Source organism: Staurois parvus, unplaced genomic scaffold, assembly GCF_062004578.1.
Source record: "Staurois parvus isolate SC_StPar_1 unplaced genomic scaffold, SC_StPar_1.0 ptg000397l, whole genome shotgun sequence".
Lineage (NCBI taxonomy): Eukaryota > Metazoa > Chordata > Amphibia > Anura > Ranidae > Staurois > Staurois parvus.
This window is the reverse complement of record NW_028318193.1, coordinates 4,327,186-4,345,732: the sequence shown is the minus strand read 5'-3', so window position 1 is coordinate 4,345,732 and position 18,547 is coordinate 4,327,186. Positions and strand designations below refer to the sequence as shown.

Below are 18,547 nucleotides of genomic sequence, written 5' to 3'. Positions count from 1 at the left end.
GTCAAAAACTGGTGGCCCTTCAGCTGTTGTAGAACTATAAGTCCCATGAGGCATTGCAAGGCTGACAAGCATGCCTCCCACAGACATGACGACATCCCTGCTCTAAGGTTTAGAGAATGGTCCGAAAAAAAGAAAATATCCAGTAAGCGGCAGTTGTGTGGACGAAAGTGCCTCGTTGATGTCAGAGGAGAATGGGCAGATTGATTTGAGATGATAGAAAAGCAGCAGTAACTCAAATAACGCACATGCTGAACCTTAAAGCAGATGTGCTACAGAAGAAGATCACACCGGGTGCCACCCCGTCAGCCAAGAACAGAAAATGGATGCTACAATTCGCACAGACTCAACAGAATTGGACAACAGAAGGCTGTAAAAACATTGCTTGGTCTGAGGAGTCTCGATTTCAGCTGTGACATTCAGATGGTTGGGTCAGAATTTGGAATAAACATGAAAGCATGGATCCATCCTGCCTTGTATCAATGATTCAGGCTGGTGATGTAATGGTTTGGGGGATATTTTCTTGGCACACTTTGGGCCCCTTAGTACCAACTGAGCATTGTTTAAATGCCACGACCTACCTGAGTATTTTTGGTGACCGTATCCATTCCTTTATGACTACAGGGTACCCCATCTTCTGATGGCTACTTCCAGCAAGATAAGGAACCATGTCACAAAGCTCAAATTATCTCAAAGTGGTTTCTTGAGCATGACAATGAGTTCACTGTACTCAAATGGCCTCCAGATCTCAATCCAATAGAGCACCTTTGGGATGTGGTGGAACAGGAGATTCACATCATGGATGTGCAGCCGACAAATCTGCAGCAACTGCGTGACGCTATCATGTCAATATGGACCAAAATCTCTGAGAAATGTTTCCAACACCTTGTTGAAGATCTGCCACGAAGAATAGTCAGTTCTGAAGGCAAAAGGGTGTCTACCTGGGGTGTAACATGTTTAGTGCTGCATGTGCATACAGATATACAGACAGGTCTGTAGGAGTCCTGCATGGCACCCACGATCTGCTGAATGCAGGTGCAATGCTTTCTAGGCTCCTAGGAAACATAATTTTAGTGTCATTTTAACCACCTCCCGCCCGTCATATAAGGAAATGACGGGAGGGCGGCAGTTCTCTTGTTCCGATGTCCTCCCACTCTAGCTGCGCATGCACACTCCCGGGGGCATGTGGTGATTGGTGGTGCGTTGTGTCCCTGGGACACAGTGGATCACAGTAAAGAGCCGATGACGTAGTCTCTATCATGTGATCAGCTGTATCCAAAGCACAGCTGATTGCATGTAAATAGGAAATGCCAGTTATTGGCAGTCCTCTCCTCACGCTGACAACACGTGAGGAGAGGAAAGCCGGTGTCACAGTTGGCGCTCTCCCCCCTCTGCTGGCCCACATCTGGAATGACCCCCTGATGTCTCTTGTCCTGCCGCGGCTCCTCTCACCTCTGCCACTATCTTATCCCCATCAGGCGAGGACGGAGGGGACAAGATAGCGAGGTTCACACCTCTCTGTGAAGAGGTGCGAACCTCCTGCAGAGATGCTCCGGACCACGTCAGGCTGACGCCGCACAATCCCTGCATCCGCAGTGCGGGGACGAGGAGTTCCCGAGCTTGTGGATGCCTCCGGACAAAGGCCACGCTCACGAGAGCGCGACCCATGACCAGAGGGGCGAGCCTCGTTGCCGAGCAACGGGGCACACCGCCCACCGTTACCAGGACGACCGGGAAGTGTCCTGCATCGGCCTAAAAGACCGATGCCAGCTCTTCCCGTTCATCCTCTTCTGCTGCCAAGCCACCAAGGGATCCCAGCTGTGGCAGGACCCCCGTGGCTAACTCTGCCTAAGACCCCCAAGCTAAAGGGGGAGACCGCAGCCACCCTGCCTGAAGACCCCAAGGATAGGGGGTGACCGCAGCCACTCAGCCTGAGCCCCCCCAAGGATAGAGAGAGACCGCAGCCACTCAGCCTGAGCCCCCCCCCCCCCCCCCCAAGGATAGAGGGAGACCGCAGCCACTCAGCCTGAGCCCCCCCAAGGATAGGGGGAGACCGCAGCCACCCAGCCTAAGACCCCCAAGGATAGGGGGAGACCACAGCCACTAAGCCCACGACCCCCAAGAATAGGGGGAGACTGCAGCCACTCAGCTCAAGACCCCAAGGATAGGGGGAGAACGCCAGCTGTCACGCAAGCCCCAAGCTAAAAAGGGGAGAACCACACCAGTTGCTCTTTACAGGCACCAGGGACTCGGGGGAGAAATATTACCACGGACTACGGCACGCATACTCTGGACTCCAGCAGGTACCTGTGTCATACTATCTTGTTCCCTGAGAGCTCGGGCACCCTGTCAGATCCCTGAGTGTATGCTTTCCCTGTTTTGGTACTGCCCTCTACCTCACTGTTGGATTACAAACTGCTGTAGAGACTTTAACTTTGCCCTTTAGGGCTGGACTACAAGTATATTGGCCCTCTCCTTGCTATTTCCATACTGGGTCCTGTCCCACTCCCTGCAATCCCCCTATTGAGTGACATTTGTTTCAATAAAGCTTTGTGTCTTTGCCATCCGCCGTGTGTGTTCTGTCCTGCCTACCCTCCGTCACAGCCGGTAATTGGCATTCCTCAGAGAGGACATGTACACTGATCATCAGAGCACTGATAATCCATGCCGTGATAATCAGTGCCCATCATTGCCACTAGTCAGTGCCATAGAAGAGTGATGCCTGTAAGTGCCCACTAATGATACCTGTCAATGCCCACCAGTGCCTCCTCATCAGTGCCACCTCATTAACGCACATCAGTGAAGGAGAAAACTTATCTATTTACAAACTTTTATAACAGAAACAGAGAAAACATTTTTTTCTTCAAAATGTTTAGTCTTTTTTAGTTTGTTTAGCAAAAAATAAAAAACCCAGTGGTGATTAAATACCACCAAAAGAAAGGTGTCTCAAAAAAAAAAAAAAAAAAAAATTATTAAACAAGACAAAGTCTGATTAATTTAAATTAAACTCTATTTTTAAAACTGACACAGGTCAAGAAAAAGGAAAAAACAGTGTTAATTCTGTCTATAAAATACATAGAAAATATTGTTCAATAAAATACTTCTAAAAGAAAGCAGGGTTTGCTGAATAAAAAGGCCCATAGTAGAAGTGTACAAAATGCTCTAGTCAATAAGGGGGTATAAACGGAGTGAGGGCTTTATAAATGCTAAGCAAGAACCTAGATTTCAAAATTTTAGAGAACCTATTCAAGGTAATTATATATAGTTCAGTATTCCCTGTATGTAGAGGAATTACTAGCTCTTATAGGCTACTGAGTCCAAATAAATGGTTTTCTAGGTTTGTTCTCTCATATACAAGTGCTACATATATGAAATGTACAAACAAATACCAGACTGCACAGAAAGCAGACCAAACAAACTTGTACACAAAAGTGATGTTTTCTGCAATGTTTTATTTAACAATTTACATATATTGCTGTACATAAATATACAAAGAATATCATAAAATACAGTGTATTGTTGCTTAGCTGACCTTGGCAGAATACTCCTACTACACTGCAAGCTATTAAAATATATATATACAAATAACAAATATCAAAAATTTACTGAAAGAAAACGGTTTTCAAAACATTGTTGTAATCCAAAGACATATTATTATGATCCGGAGTTGATTTTCAACCTCTTGACTTTTTCAGGACCATCTACAACATAAAAATAAATATATTTTTACGTCAAAAGAAGAGCGGTTATGTACAAACGGCAACACAACACTAGGTGTCTGGGCTTGTTGCATGTTAGATATAAACAATGAGCACCCCTTTTAAAGGTTTATGAGCAAGGACCATACTGAAGTTAAAGCGATTCTAAAAGGTTATTTAAAAAAAAAACAAAACAAACATGTCTATACTTACCTACTGTGTACATTGGTTTTGCACAGAGCAGCCTGCATCCTCCTCTTCTTGGGTCTCCTGCAGGCTTTTTTGGCTCGTCCCTTCTGTCGGGTGCCCCCATAGAAAGGCCCCGCCCCCTCACTCTCCTCATTGGCCAACTTGCTGTGATTGACAGTAGCAGGAGTCGATAGCTCCCGCCTGCTGTCTCAGCCAGTGAGGAGGCAGAGATCCAGGACAGCCGAGGCTGTTATTTACATCACTGGATCTCAATGAGGCTCAGGTAAGTACTGGAGGGGGTTTTTTACCTTCATGCATAGAATGCATGAAGGAAAAGAAAAAAAAAAACAAACATTCAGCTTTTCCAACCATATTAAAATTTTAAAAAACACAGTATATGAATATTTTCCATTTTTGAAGTTCCTTTTGAAAACCTGTTTACAGAGGTCAATAGATTAAGATATAATTATCTCACACAGCTAAATGAGGCAAAGCAATAACACATACCTTCCTTTCTCTCTCTCTGTGCTGAAGGGACAGTATAAATTTATTGAGGGCTCATTTACCCTTGTCATGTTCACTTTAAAGCTGATCTAATTCACCCCAATATATTACATTCATTGTTCTGATGCCCATTTATGTTGCTTAATGTATTTATTATCAGTGAATTCCAGTGCTTTGTATTGAAATCACTTGCATTTTCCTCCACTGATAGTTTATGTATTACAGCAATTGACTGGCAAAGCCCCATGTGTACAGGAATTCCTGTAATTTTAAACAATGCAGCCATCGGCATATCTCATCGCCATGTCCTCATCTCACTTCCAAAGCAACATTATATTTACATGCCACATTTTTGGCAGACTTTGCTCAGTGTTCATCCTTCCACTAAGCCCTGACATCAGGGACGTTAAAGCAGTACTAAACCCAAAAATGTAATATATTGCAGCTTACCAATCGTTAGATGTGGTGGCTGCATTCGTTTTCTTAGGCTTTTTCCCCTGATGATCTGGCCAGTAACACACCTCCTCTATTAGAGTGCCCCCACTCTGGATGAAGGAAAATCAGAGACCTTTGGACAGCACCATTGTCAGTCTCGGAGGAGGGGAGTGTTAGATGACTATCAAATTTAAATACACTAACAAATTAACGCAAAACTCACACTTCATAATAAGTTACAGCAAACCATTTTTGGGGGATAAAGGTTTTACATAAATAAATAAAAGCTGGTCATTGTAAGCCCCAGTGGTATATGGTTTATCTCTACTCTAACTACTACATCTGCAGGAGAGCTTGTTCTTTTGAAAAATCAGACATACTGGCCAGATCACCAGATGAAAATAGAAGAAAGCTTAATAAAAGAAAATAAAATTCAGTCATCCAAGAATTAGTAAGCTGTAATATAATAAAATTCTTGCTTTTGGGTTTAATACTGCTAATGTAGCACTTCACTGGGATTGATACTATAGTATCTCTAAAGATTCACAGGAACTATTGCACTCTGTTTATGGCCACTACGAATGAATGTATTTATCCTAAAATAAAATGAGAAAACAGTGGTAAGTGGATTTACTTAATGGATTGGATACGGTTTATGTATTTATAGGGGTGTATATGCATGAATTATATAAAAATTAGCAATATGTAAGAAAGCATTATACATCTGAGCAGATCCAGTTTACTCAACCACTTGCACGCTTGAGGATTTACCCCCCTTAATGACCAGGCCTCTTTTTGATACTTGGCACTGCACTAATTCAACTGATAATTGCGTGGTCATGCTATGCTGTACCCAAAAGAAAATTACGTCCTTTTTTCACACAAAAGGCGCTTTCTTTTGGTACCACTAATATTTGATTTTTGCATGTTGTGGTGCACTGTCACACCATTTAAAATGTATGGCTACTGTAATGCAATGCATGACAAAAGAAGTTTGGAGTAGTGAAAAAATACATCTATACTCACCTCCATGCTGGAGCAACAGTCTGATGCTGCAGCTGTCCCCCCCCAGCTCCAAGTCTGAGAACGGAGCAATCACTTGACTGCTGATCAGTTCTCGGTCAGCTAAATGGATCCCAACAAAATGGTCCAGAACTTTCCACAGCTTGGAGCGGCTCTTTGACATCAACCAACTTCAGCCTGCTATCAGCTGATTCTCGGTTACAGAGGTGCAAAGGTTCAGTGCTGTGATCCACAAAAGTAGTATGACCAAAAATATCACTTTCCCCATTCAAGGAAAAGTGACAGTGTTTGTGAAAAGACCTCCCCCAATTAACAGATACACATGCCTTCCTATACCCAAAGCAATGGTTATGTTGCACTGGCTAAGCTAGTGGTCACACAGCTAAGCATCACTGGGCTGAGGGATCTAACTTGGAAAAGTGACAATGTCTCATACGGTGATGCACTGCAACACACTGGACATCGTATGTGAAGGTGGAGCTGCCATTCATTGTAAACGGCTTCTTACACAATACAGTAGTGGGCAATGCAACTGAAACAGTAGTGGGCAATGCACCTGAAAAGCGGCACACTGCAAGGCACATGCTGTGCATTGTGGTGCACTGCACTGAAGAAAAAACAAAAACAAAACAAAAACAAGAAAAAAAATAAATAAACAAAAAGGTACAACTTTGGGTGTGTTACTGAGTTGTGGTACATTGGCTGCCCCACTGCAAAGAATGGGCTGTCTTAATGCAACACAGGTTGACACGTATGGAATTCTGTATGCATATGGAGGTGGTAAGGAGACTTACATGAGGACAGGGTGCAGGTAAATTGCCGGAGAGGGAATAACAAGCAAGATTAGACAATGGGCAGATGCTAGGGATTGGCAGGCACAATGGAGTGGAGGGCAGAGACTGGGGATTAAAGGGCATTGTTGCAGCAGCAAGAGGAAGGGACTGGGACCAGAGCAGACAGTGGGAAGGCAAGCAGAGAGCTAGCAGTGGCATGTAGACATGAGGAAGCAGTGAGACCTCCGAAAGGTTGGCTGGAAAGTATGCCACATCCCTAGCGTAATAAAAAAAAAAATTTTGAGTGCAGGATTTTTATTACTTTATTACAAAGATAACATTAAAATTGATTTATGAAAATTTACACATTGTGTGAATTGCACCTCAAAAGTTCCATCAATTTTTTTCTTCTTGTGTCAGGTAGCAGGGGCAGGAGGGGCACTCACACTTTTTTGCATGGCTGTGTATTACAAACAAAATGTAGAGTGTATGTCCAGCTGTCCAATTCTTTTTCTTGGTTTTCAGTAGAATGGGATTTTTCTGCTACCCAGAGCTCCACTAGAAAGATTTCCTCTTCCTGTTCTGCTGATATTTATTAACCGACAGAGGGACTAATAAGGATAGCTTAGATCAGGAGTCTCCAGACTGTGGGCAGAGGGCTGGATATGGCTCTTTGCTACTCTTTATCTGGCCCTTGGGGCACTATTCCTACCACTGAGACCAACAATGGGGCAGCAATTCTTCCCTCTAGGGATGCATTGAAATTTCGGTGGCCGAAACACCCCTTTCGGTAGTCATGAAAAAAGCACAGATACAGGTGCTGAAAACAACCCTGCCCCTCGCCACAGCTTCCGCCACCGCTCAGTAGTTCTCAGCCTTACCTGAGAAACCATCAAACGATCCCAGGGCGGTGCATAGAGATTAGTAAAGGAAAGATGGCCTCCATTCATCTCTATGCCCTTGGAAGACCGAAACGATGTCACTTCCGATTTTTTTTTCTTTTCATGTAAAAGCACTACATCAATGCTTTTTTGATCGAATGCTTTACATTGCAGAGGAGAGACCCCATACCTCTCCATAAAGAGGACCTGTCACTAATTATTTCTATTACAAGGGATGCATGCATTAGAATAAAAGTGATTACAATTTTTTTTAAAGTGACAGTGCAAAAAACAAAAAACATTAAATAAAACGTTAAAAAAAAAAAAAGTTTAAAAAGTGCCCCTGTACACCCACGTAGTGCTGAACACATACATAGGCCATGCCCACATATGTAAAACGGTGTTCAAACCACACACGTGAGGTATCACCACGAACATCAGAGTAAGAGCAATAATTCTCACACTAAACCTCCTCTGTAACTTTACAATACTAACCTAGAAATTTTTAACGCATCAACCAAGGAGATTTTTTAAGTACCGCAGTTTCACGCCATTTCACAAGCGTGCACAATTTTAAAGCGTGACAGGTTTGGTATCTATTTACTCACTGTAATATCCTCTTTAATCTTTTTCAAAAACATTGGTGTATATATTGTTTTTTTAATCAAAGTGTATTTTTTCCCAAAAAAATATATATTCATTTTTTAAAACTGCGCATTTCAGTTTCGGTTTTTGGCCAAGTGCATTTTGAATTTTTTTTCAGCACCAGAATTTTCATTTCAGTGCACTACTACTTCCCACTGAAACCAATGATGGTGTAACTATTCTTCCCACTGAAACCAATGATGGTGTACTATTCTTCCCACTAATATCAATGATGGGGCACTACTCATACTGACCATCAACCCTGAGGCCATGTTTTTTCTCACTGATGCTGGGGCCAGGACATTTTCTATCCTCACTGGCCTTAATCCGGCCCTCCTAAAGTCTGAAGAACCATATACTGGCCCTTTGAAAAGTCTGGAGACCCCTGGCTTATATAGATATAAAGTAGAAACCAGTTAGATTTTTATTTTTGTCTGTGTTGCTTTTGAAGATTTACCCTAACTTTATGTCTGGTTAATTTTGGTCTGGAAGCAATCTCTTATTTTTGGCCCTAAACAGCAGTAAAAACCAGACAAGGGTTCTATTCCTTTCCTACCCTATCCATAAAAAGCAGTCTCTTTCAGTTTAATCTAGTAAGGGATCAGTTACTCCCTGACCTTGTGCTATGGATCTCTGTAAATCAGGGATTGACAAATTTGCTTTGACTCTAGCAACCAGCTAGAAAAGTTAGGAGCTGGTGTGGGTTGTCAGCACTTGGGACTTCCCATGATGAGATTTGCCATGCAACCATCAAGGCAAAACCACACTACATTTTAGGCGCCATTGAAAATAATGACACCTGAACCTGTGTTTTGCAATCACAGCGATTCTGCTGTAATCCCAAAACGCCCAGGTATGAATGGATCCACCCTGGTTCAAACATGCGATCCTGGATTAGTTTTGAAACTCAACGATTTGCATGACAGGCTAGATATTTTGTGTTCCTATTGAGGTGGTTCGCACAGATGCGATCCACACGCATGGTGTTTTGAGTGCCATTATGAAAATTGTTTTGTGTGAGTTTGTAGAGGTGCATTCCAGACTCGCAAGCAAAAGAGTAGAGTGGTATGTGGAGGCAAATGTTCACATAGAATAGTTATTGACAAGAGTTTTCCCATTGAAGTCTACGGGGGCGCAATTCCCATTGAAGTTTCTTTTTGTCAAAGCTTAATTAAACAAGCTGAGGTTAGAAACTGATTGGCTACCATGCACAGCTGCACCAGATTTTGCACTCTCCAGATTTAGTAAATCAACTCTACTGTGTCTGTGTGAAAGCAGCCATACTGGTAAAGGCAGCAAGGATGACAGTGAGCAGTATAGCAGTCACAGCACCAGAACTCACACCAAAATCTCCGGAGACCAGTAATCAGAGGCAAAAGTGCCTTAGATCTCATGCTGTAGATATACAGCTATAAGGCTGTAGATACATAAAATTGTTTAGACACCCTCACATGCCAGGATGTGCACTGCTATTTTTCCAACAAAATGTAGATTTTTTTTTTTCGTCTTTTAAAAAAAAAAATAAATAAATAAAGGACTGCTGAGGCACAATTTCGAGATGCTCTCTAACATAAAAAAATCTTTATTTTTAAAAGTTCAGGTCAACTTTAAGAATAAAATAAATGACTGATACTCCAAAAATGAACAGTTTTATAATACCTTTGCCACGGCTCTGATATGTGCTGGCTTTATCACTGAGCATCTTTCCTCAATGGCCTTTAGTCGAGCTTCTGTAGCCAGTCTTTGGAGAAACAGCACACAGTTTAAATAGATCTAAGGAAAACAAATGAAATTACAGTATGAGATTACTTCAAACACTCCCTAACCACAATTACTAGTAACTAATATGGTAAGGTTTTAAATGTAAAATTTATAGCTAGTGATATCCAGTGCTGCATTAGAGGCTTATTACATCCTGAGCATTTAGTGTCCATGAATGACAATTCTTTTAAAAACCTCTCTGGGCCAGTGGTGTCTGGCAGCACAGGTAATGGTGGAGGCATTTATTTTCTTTCTTGCAGGGATATGTGACATGAGGAGTTTAACTTTTGTGATAGGAGGTGCTTTACTTCAATACCAGGCACTTATACCCCCTGTCTAGGCCAATTTTCAGCTCTGTCGGACTTTGAATGACAATTGCACAGTCATGCAACACTATACCCATATGAAATTTTTATTTTTTTTCACGCAAATAGAGCTTTTTGGTGGTATTTAATCACCACTGAGTTTATTTTTTTGCTAAATAAAACTAAAAACACCTGAAACTTTTGAAAACAAAAAACGCACTTTTCGTCATTTCTGTTATAAAATTTAGCAAATAAATAACATTTCTTCATAAATGTAGGACAAAATGTATTCGGCTACATTTCTTCGGTGAAAATAATAACAATAAATTAATTTGTATTTTTTTTTTTCAAATATTTCTATTATTTTTTTTTATTAAATTTTACCATTTTATTTTTCAGCACACTGTGACCAAAGCAATACAATGTTACCATAGTAACATTGAAGTACTCTGGGAAAGTGATCAGGATTTTGTTTCTTTGAAATACATTGGTATTAGCAATCCTAATGTGTTATTGATATTTGCAATTATTGTTGCTGAATGAAACTGATTCATTCAGTCTTTTGTTGTGATTAGCTGTGATTGGGCTAAGCTGATCGCATGATACAGATGGACTGTGATTGGCCCTGTCTGTATCATGTGACTGCTTTGACCAGTCACAGCTAACAACATAATTGTATACAATGGATAGCATGACAATAAGCCATCCATTGTATACAATTGACATGTGATCTGCTGTGATTGGTCACATGACACGGACAATGGGCCATTGTAGTTATATGTCATCAGCTGTGTCCCATGGACACAGCTGGTGACAGATCACGTGGCTGCGTGAGTGGCTTGTTTTGACAGGATGTCATATGACGCCCAGTCAAAACGACATGTGTCCTGTCCGGCCTTCTATCTGCTATAGGCTGGGTGGGAAGGTGTTAAAATAACGGTTTTGTCATGGACAGGGGTCTGTATCCAGTGAGATAGAGTCCAGGAGATACAGGAGAGTATCGGCAGCTGTGTAGACACATGTGTCACAGAAGCCCACAAAGCTCACTGGAGTTACTGGGTGACACAGGATACGCTGCAGGTGAACATGGGGTCACAGGCTCATTGGATATACTGAAGACACAGGAAGTTCTGAAAGAACACAAGGCACACTGAAAACAGTTGCAGGCATGGATAGACAGGCAAGCACTACAGCAGCGTAGTGGCATATTGCTGGAACACAGAGCTATGCGTCACTTTGCAGTTTTAAAACTGCCCCAACCCAGAGGAGCGGTCAACTCACTGGCTATGGTGCCGTTACTCTGGTGAAACCCAGAAGAGGCAAAGTCGCAGTAGAGGAGAGGAAACAATAAGTAAAACGATCTGTAAAAAGCCACACATGCAAAAAAGTAGATGGTAAATACTTGGCCTTCCCTGTGCCAGCATCATTCCATTCAGAACTGGTCCCTGAAATGCACTGGCAAATGACACTTCTGGGAGTGCCAATCTCCTGAGTTCCCCCCACTGCCCTGTAGTGTTGTTAAGTCAAAAGGTAGAGCCACTGAGCACTCTGGGGCCCTAGCAGACTGACATCTATGCAAGTGTTGTTTCTCAGTACAGGCCGCCATTTCTACTGACCAGAACAGCATTCAGCAGCATGGGCAGTAGGAAATGTAAGTGCTTATGGAACGCTTTTCACAGAACAGTGCAAGTACAGCCCACATTATATAGTGTCACTTCCTGAATGCATGTTTTGACAGCCAAGCTGTCCATTTGCATGTGAATATAGAGCATTTGGCTCAGGGTTGCAGTCCCACTCACTTCAATATGTTGCTTTTAGTGTACTGCTTGCCAAATGCAATTGGGGCGAGGGGGACTTGACGCATTGCAGCATGTGTACTACCCAATCCATCTGCCTTTGAAGGTTAAGGGGGTAATAAAAATGCATCGCAACTCCCTATTCTTAATATAACAAAAATAGAATGTGACCCGATGCACATCCATCCCTTAATATATCCATACAACCAAATTATTTGTCCTGGGACTTTAACCTCTTCACGCCGGAGCCTAACGTTCCTTTAAGGGGTTTCAGCCGCCAGGAGGCGGGGTTTTAGGGTGATGTAACCACCGTGATTCACGGTCACATGATTGGAAAAGGTCCCGATCACAAGGGGAGATCGGGAACTTTCCGTGAGACACCGACATATGTCCTGGGAGCGCGCTCTCAGCACATATGTGTTTTCAAATGGTACGCAAATGTGGCCGCTCGGTGTCAAGGCCCAGCCGCCGAGAGACTGTATATTTGCATACAGTCTGCATCAAGGGGTTAAGTGAGGCACAACACACACGACCAAACAAATATCTAGTTTCCAACATTAAAGTGTTACTAAATCCACAACAGTAAAATCAGTCTGTATATGCAGTAAAGCATGCTTGTTATACTCACTGTGGAACCTAAGGGGTTAATACTCTGCATTGTGTAAAAAGGCAGTTTGATCCTCTCTTCTGTTCCTCCCCTTTTTCAAGTGACCATCTCTTATCTCCAGAGAGAACCGTAGGCATGCACATGTTCAGTTTGGTGTATATTGCTAGAGAGGTTTTTTTTTTTTTTCTTGGGAGAGTGCATGTGATCACCACAGGGCCAATCAGCACTGTCCAGACAGAGGTCAAGGGATTTCCATCCTCCTAGAGCAGAAAAAAAAAACTCCTCCCACAAGCTTTAGCTAGTGCTGGGCTGGACACAGACAGAAGCCACAAGACTGCTCTAACTGCTGATGAGAAAAGATATTTAGCAGTTTATATTTACTAAAATTATTACACTTCCATTTTGTGTGTACTGTGGGAGACCAGATATAGTGAATGCAGGGTCCTGGGTTTAGGAACACTTTAATTTTAATAAATTTCTCATTGTATACAAAAAGAAGATAAAATGGTAACAAGCTGATTTGTAATAAATCCATATGAATGCATTTCATACACAATTGATATACTATTAATCGTAAACAATCCAGATGTCGACACATAATTACATTAAAATTGCATCCAAAAACTCTTGAAACACGTGGATCCAGAAAATCTTTCTGGATTCACGCCTTTCAGGAGTTTTTGGATGCAATTTTAATGTAATTATGTGTCGACATCTGGATTGTATATGTTTAATAGTATATCCAATTGTGTATGAAATGTATTCATATGGATTTATTACAAATCAGCTTGTTACCATTGTATCCTCTTTATGTACACAATGCGAAGTTTATTCATTTATTAAAATTAATGTTGGAAACTGGTTATTCATTGGTCATGCCTATTTTTAATATGGAACAACACTCCTATTCTGCTCCAGTATGATATTCTGTGCAGCCAATCAAAGCACTGAAAAGTGTAGTGTGAGAAAAAAGGTGCAATATTCACCTCCTCCCATTTACCATCTCCAGCAGAATTCCTTCTCACACATCATGCTGCTAGTCCTCTTCTGGGCTGAAGGGTTCCAGTGCTAATGTCATTCAACTCACTTCCTGTGTTCTAAGGGCTCCTGGAGTGTGACAGCTGCCTTCACTCCACCATGTAAATGGACAGCTGTATGCAGCACCATGGGCTCCCAGGCACTAAAATACACCCATTTGTTATGGCTATACAGGCAAATTCAGCCATGTGCATAAGCCCTAGTAAAGATGAGGAAGGGGAGGTGCTTGTAGTCCACATAGTGACAGCAAAGGTGACAACGCTGCTCCTCCATAGATACATTACCATCAGTAAGTGTTGTACCCTAGAACAAATGGTGATATCACCAGTGGACACTATATAAATATAAAAGAGACAACTGAACAAGAGACAAAAAGACATTGTGCAGGATTGTAACCCGGAATAAGAAAACAACTTCTGCAAAAGTGACTGCAGAGCTCAAGCTTAGTCTTCTAAAGCCTGTGTCCACAAAAAGAGTGAGGAGGGAACTCCATAAGCAAAACATTCATGGACGAGCTACAACTGCCAAACCACTACTGACCGATATTAATGCTCAGAAGACGAAAGAGTGGTGCAACACCCATAAATCATGGACTATTGATCAATGGTCCGATGAATCGAGCTTCACACGGTTCCCAACTACTGGACGTGTTTACATGTGGCAAATACCATCCCAAGCTTACAACCAGAAGTGTCTTGTGCAAACGGTAAAGCATGGTTTGGGCATCCATATCTTGGTATTCTGCAGGCCCCATCATCACTTTGAAAGGTAGTCACTGTGACTACCAGTAACGATGTACAAATTTTAGCAGACCATGTGCACCCCATGGTCAGACATGGTTTCCCGAAGACAGCACCATTGGCTAAGACCATAATGCTCTGATTCACACAGCTGGTGTTGTCAAAGCTTGGTTTGATTTTGAAGCAAACGAAGTCTTCCCTGGGCACAGCAATCGTCAGACCTTAATATCATAGACAAAGGATTTCCCAGCAACACTTGCCAGCCAGCCTGCAAAACAACCAATATGGCCCCAACAGTTTGCGTTAAAAACAGAGTGTTTTGTTTGCACACATTTGCAAATACACGTGTAAGCCAGTAACAACCCTCTCATTTTATTTTTCTGGTTGTTTTGCAAGCTTGCTGGTAATTGTTGCTGGGAAATACTTTGTTTACAATGTGCATTGCTCCTTCATGTGCCCTTTACTGCTAAGGCTGCTTATAGGTTGGAAGAGTTGCCATTTTTATGTGGTGTTGGCTAATTTGGATGCAAGGACGCACTGGATGCCTTTGCTGACAATTTTGGTATAGCTAGGCATCACGTGTGTCCCTGTACCTTTAAGGAGAGATGGGCTCCTCCAGGCACACCTGCCCTTAACCTATCCATTGATACATGTGCTCCTACTATAGAGGCTCTGGAAATTTTAGAGTTAGGTCCACAGTATACAGAGTATCCTTGATGCAGGACTGTGGCTTACACATGTATTTGCAAATGTGTGCAAAACAAAACCCTCTATTTTTAACCTATACTGTTAGACGTGCCAACTTGGTTGTTTTGCAGGCTGGCTGGTAAGTGTTGCTGGGAAATCCTTTACTTGTTTGTGAAGTGCATAGCCTCTCTATGTGCACCTTACGGCTACGGCTGGTTATAGGTTGGGACAGTTGCCATTTTTTGAGCCACTATGATCAATTTTAGAGAACAAGTTTTGAGCTTGTTTTCCACCTCTGGCATCTCTGTGAAAACTGGAATTATTTTTGCATGAAGAGTAGCATCAAATTACATTATTCACCATCCAAGACTTCGATTTATCAACTCCCAGGAGAATTCAGGCCATCTTGGATGCCAAAGGCAGTCCAACACCATAGTAGGTAACAATTTTGTCCTTTTACCTGGTGTTTCCAGAATCCCTCTACATATCACCCCCCATTTTTTGGGGGGTGGTTAGATGTACTTTAAAGCACAACTAAAATCAGGGATATTCACCTACAAACGCTCTCTAAGGACTCATGTACAAGGGGCGTTTGGAAATCTCTTCTGAATGATGGAAACTGCTGATGGAAGGTCAAAAAAATGTCAGTTTAGCCATATTTCCATACTGTGTTTAGAAGCATTTTTAAAAGGAGACCTTCCCAAATGCCCAGAAAAATAGTAAGAAATGAACTATTTCAGAAATTTTGAGAGAAATAGAGAGCAGAAGCAGAGAGAGCAGTATGTGTTGAGATGACCTGTCTTTTCTGGTTGTATTTACTTTGGATTCCATCATGAGAATAATGCGGAGTGTTCTACCATTTTTTCCTTCATGGAAAACCTGGAGTTGACGGCGCTGGTGTACCGGGTCCATTTGAATACATGGAAAACACTTTGCATGCATTTCTGATGATGAAAAAAGGCTCTGGACAGCATCTGGATATGGAAGAGTAAAAAAAATGCAAATGCTTCTAAGCGCAATTAACCGCATTTACAAGAGTTTGAAACGCTGGTAAAATCTTCACCTGAATGCAAGTTTGGTACGTTCAAAAAAACATCTGTAAACTCAACTTCCTGTAAACGACGATGTATACATGGACACATAGGAAAACATTAGGGGGAGTTCAGTGGCTGCTGGAAAAAAAAACGCTGAACAGCTCCTGAATGTGAGTTTAGGAGCTGAAGTGTACATGAACCGAAACGCCCACAAGGTCCCGAGCCAGCATCTTTTGTCATCGTGATTGGCCGGAGCCAGAAATGCAGTAGGTTTTGCTGAGGACTGTGATCAGGCAGGTAAGTGTATTTTATTGCAGAAGACACACTGCACATCTATTTTGCAATAAAGAACCTGACTGCTCTGGGTTTTTCTTTCAGCCTTTAGTTCCCTGACAAAATTCCATATGGCATTTTACATATTAATCTCACTGATTGCCGTGAAGAACACACAGGAACTCATTTCTCCTAGAACGTCAACAAACCAATACAGAGCGGTTTCTGCAGCCCCCACGTGTATTACACGTCCCCGACTCTCACCAGCAGGTCCACATTGGCTTCCAGACGAAGATTGGGCAGCCGCTTCTTTATGGCGGCTCTAATAGCAGCCCGGGGCACCGAACGAACCATCCTGCAGCTTGGCGCAATCAACCTTATTTTGAAATATCCGACACCTACATATGACGTCAAAGGGCGACGCGCTTTAGTGACATTTTGGAAGCCTTGGGTAAGGGCGGAAGTAGGGCATTCATTCAGGTTGTATGAGGATGTGAACGCTGGGTGTGCTGGCTGTGTTGCAGCTTTCGTTTGTCTGCCCGTTGGACGAGTAGGATTTCGCTAATAAGCAGTTCTACTCTTTAGCACTTCGGTCTCCTCTACATTATACAGGTCGACTCAGGTCAACGTACATTATTACATATATTTTTCTCAAGTTTCTGTTGCTAACCCTTTGCCCTCCAGAGGATTTACCCCCCCCCCCCTTCTTGACCAGGCCTTTTTTTGCATTACGGCGCTGTATTAATTTAACTGAAAATTGCGCTGTCATGCAACGTTGCACCCAAATTAAATTTACGTTCTTTTTTTTCCCTACAAATAGTATTTGATAGCCTCTGCGGTTTTTATTTTTTGCACTATTAAAAAAAAAAAAGCTGACAATTTTGCGAAAAAATACAATATTTTTGACTTTTTGCTATTAAACATGTCCAGTAACAATAATTTAAAAATCAAATTTCATCATAAATTTAGGCCAAAATGTACTCTGCTACTTGTCTTTGCTGAAAAAAATACCAGTACATGTAAATTGATTGATTTACGTTTATAGCGTTTACAAATGGTGAGATACTGGGATTTTTAAAAAAGTTTTTTACTAGTAATGGTGGCGATTAGCGATTATTGCAGGCATTCTGACATGGGTGGGAACTGACTTGGTGTCACTGACGTCCCCAGTGACACCAATACAGTGATCAGTGCTAATAAAAAGCACTAATCGTACTAATGGCACTGGGCAGAAGGGGTTAACATGGGAGGGGATCAAAAGGTTAACTGTGTGTGTGTGTGCTTCACTGTAAGCACACTGCTTTGCATGGCAGTGTGCAGGAGCTGACGGGAGAGAACTGTTTTGTTTACAAACAGTTCTCCCCCCTGTCAGAGATGCTCAGCAATACCGGGCACCAGCAAGTAATCACTGGCAGGGACCTGATGATTGACAGCCACGGCCGCGCCCCCTACCCGTCATGCAAAATTACGTATATATATATATGTGATTTTGCGCACCCGTGTCACCCTGTAGCACTAATTCTGCTATAGGGTGGATGAGAAGCAGCTAACTGATCAGCTTTGTAGAATACTCTGTGAAAATGTTCTTTGATTTAGTATTTGGTTGAATCTAAGACTAAAAATTGTATCATTTTATGTACACCATAACTGAATCCAGCTAGATACAATACTGTTTAACCACTTCAATACCAGGCACTTTCACCCCCTCCCTGCCCAGGCCAATTTTCAGCTTTTAGCGCTGTCACACTTTAAATGACAATTGCGCAGTCATGCCACACTGTACCCATATTAAGTTTTTATCATTTTTTCCGACACAAATAGAGCTTTAACCACTTGCCCTCCAGAGGATTTACCCCCCTTCCTGACCAGGCCATTTTTGCGATATGGCACTGTATTACTTTAACTGATAATTGCGTAGGCATTTAATGCTGTAGATAAGTGAAAATCTCCTTTTTTTCCCACAAATAGAGCTTTCAGTGGTATTTGATCGCCTCTGCGGTTTTTATTTTCTGTGCTATAAAATAAAAAAAGACAATTTTTTTTAAAAAAACTATATTTTTTTACTTTTTACTATAAAACATATCCAATAAAAAAAATTGAAAAAAATCAAATTTCATAAATTTAGGCCAAAATTTAATCTGCTACATGTCTTTGCAAAAAA

At 42.0% G+C, this 18,547-nt stretch overlaps 1 protein-coding gene across 1 annotated transcript; it reads right to left on the bottom strand.

Annotated features, from left to right (window-relative positions):
• Positions 1-3,429: 3,429 nt before the first annotated feature.
• Positions 3,430-16,782, bottom strand: CENPW (centromere protein W). Its single transcript, XM_089686451.1, has 3 exons — positions 16,651-16,782; positions 9,805-9,918; positions 3,430-3,698 (listed from the first exon to the last, which is right to left on the bottom strand). Exons 1-3 carry the CDS (start codon positions 16,738-16,740, stop codon positions 3,672-3,674), a joined length of 231 nt encoding a protein of 76 aa, XP_089542577.1. The 5' UTR covers positions 16,741-16,782; the 3' UTR covers positions 3,430-3,671.
• Positions 16,783-18,547: the final 1,765 nt, after the last annotated feature.

What these genes read in the sequence shown, in the direction of transcription:
- CENPW (XM_089686451.1), bottom strand. Translation starts at nt 16,740, where the DNA reads ATGGTTCGTTCGGTGCCCCGGGCTGCTATTAGAGCCGCCATAAAGAAG. An exon ending in AAGCCAATGTGGACCTGCTG is followed by an intron (nt 9,919 to 16,650) that starts GTGAGAGTCGGG and finishes TGTTTTCCTTAG; the next exon opens with ATCTATTTAAACTGTGTGCT. An exon ending in ATATCAGAGCCGTGGCAAAG is followed by an intron (nt 3,699 to 9,804) that starts GTATTATAAAAC and finishes TTTATGTTGTAG; the next exon opens with ATGGTCCTGAAAAAGTCAAG.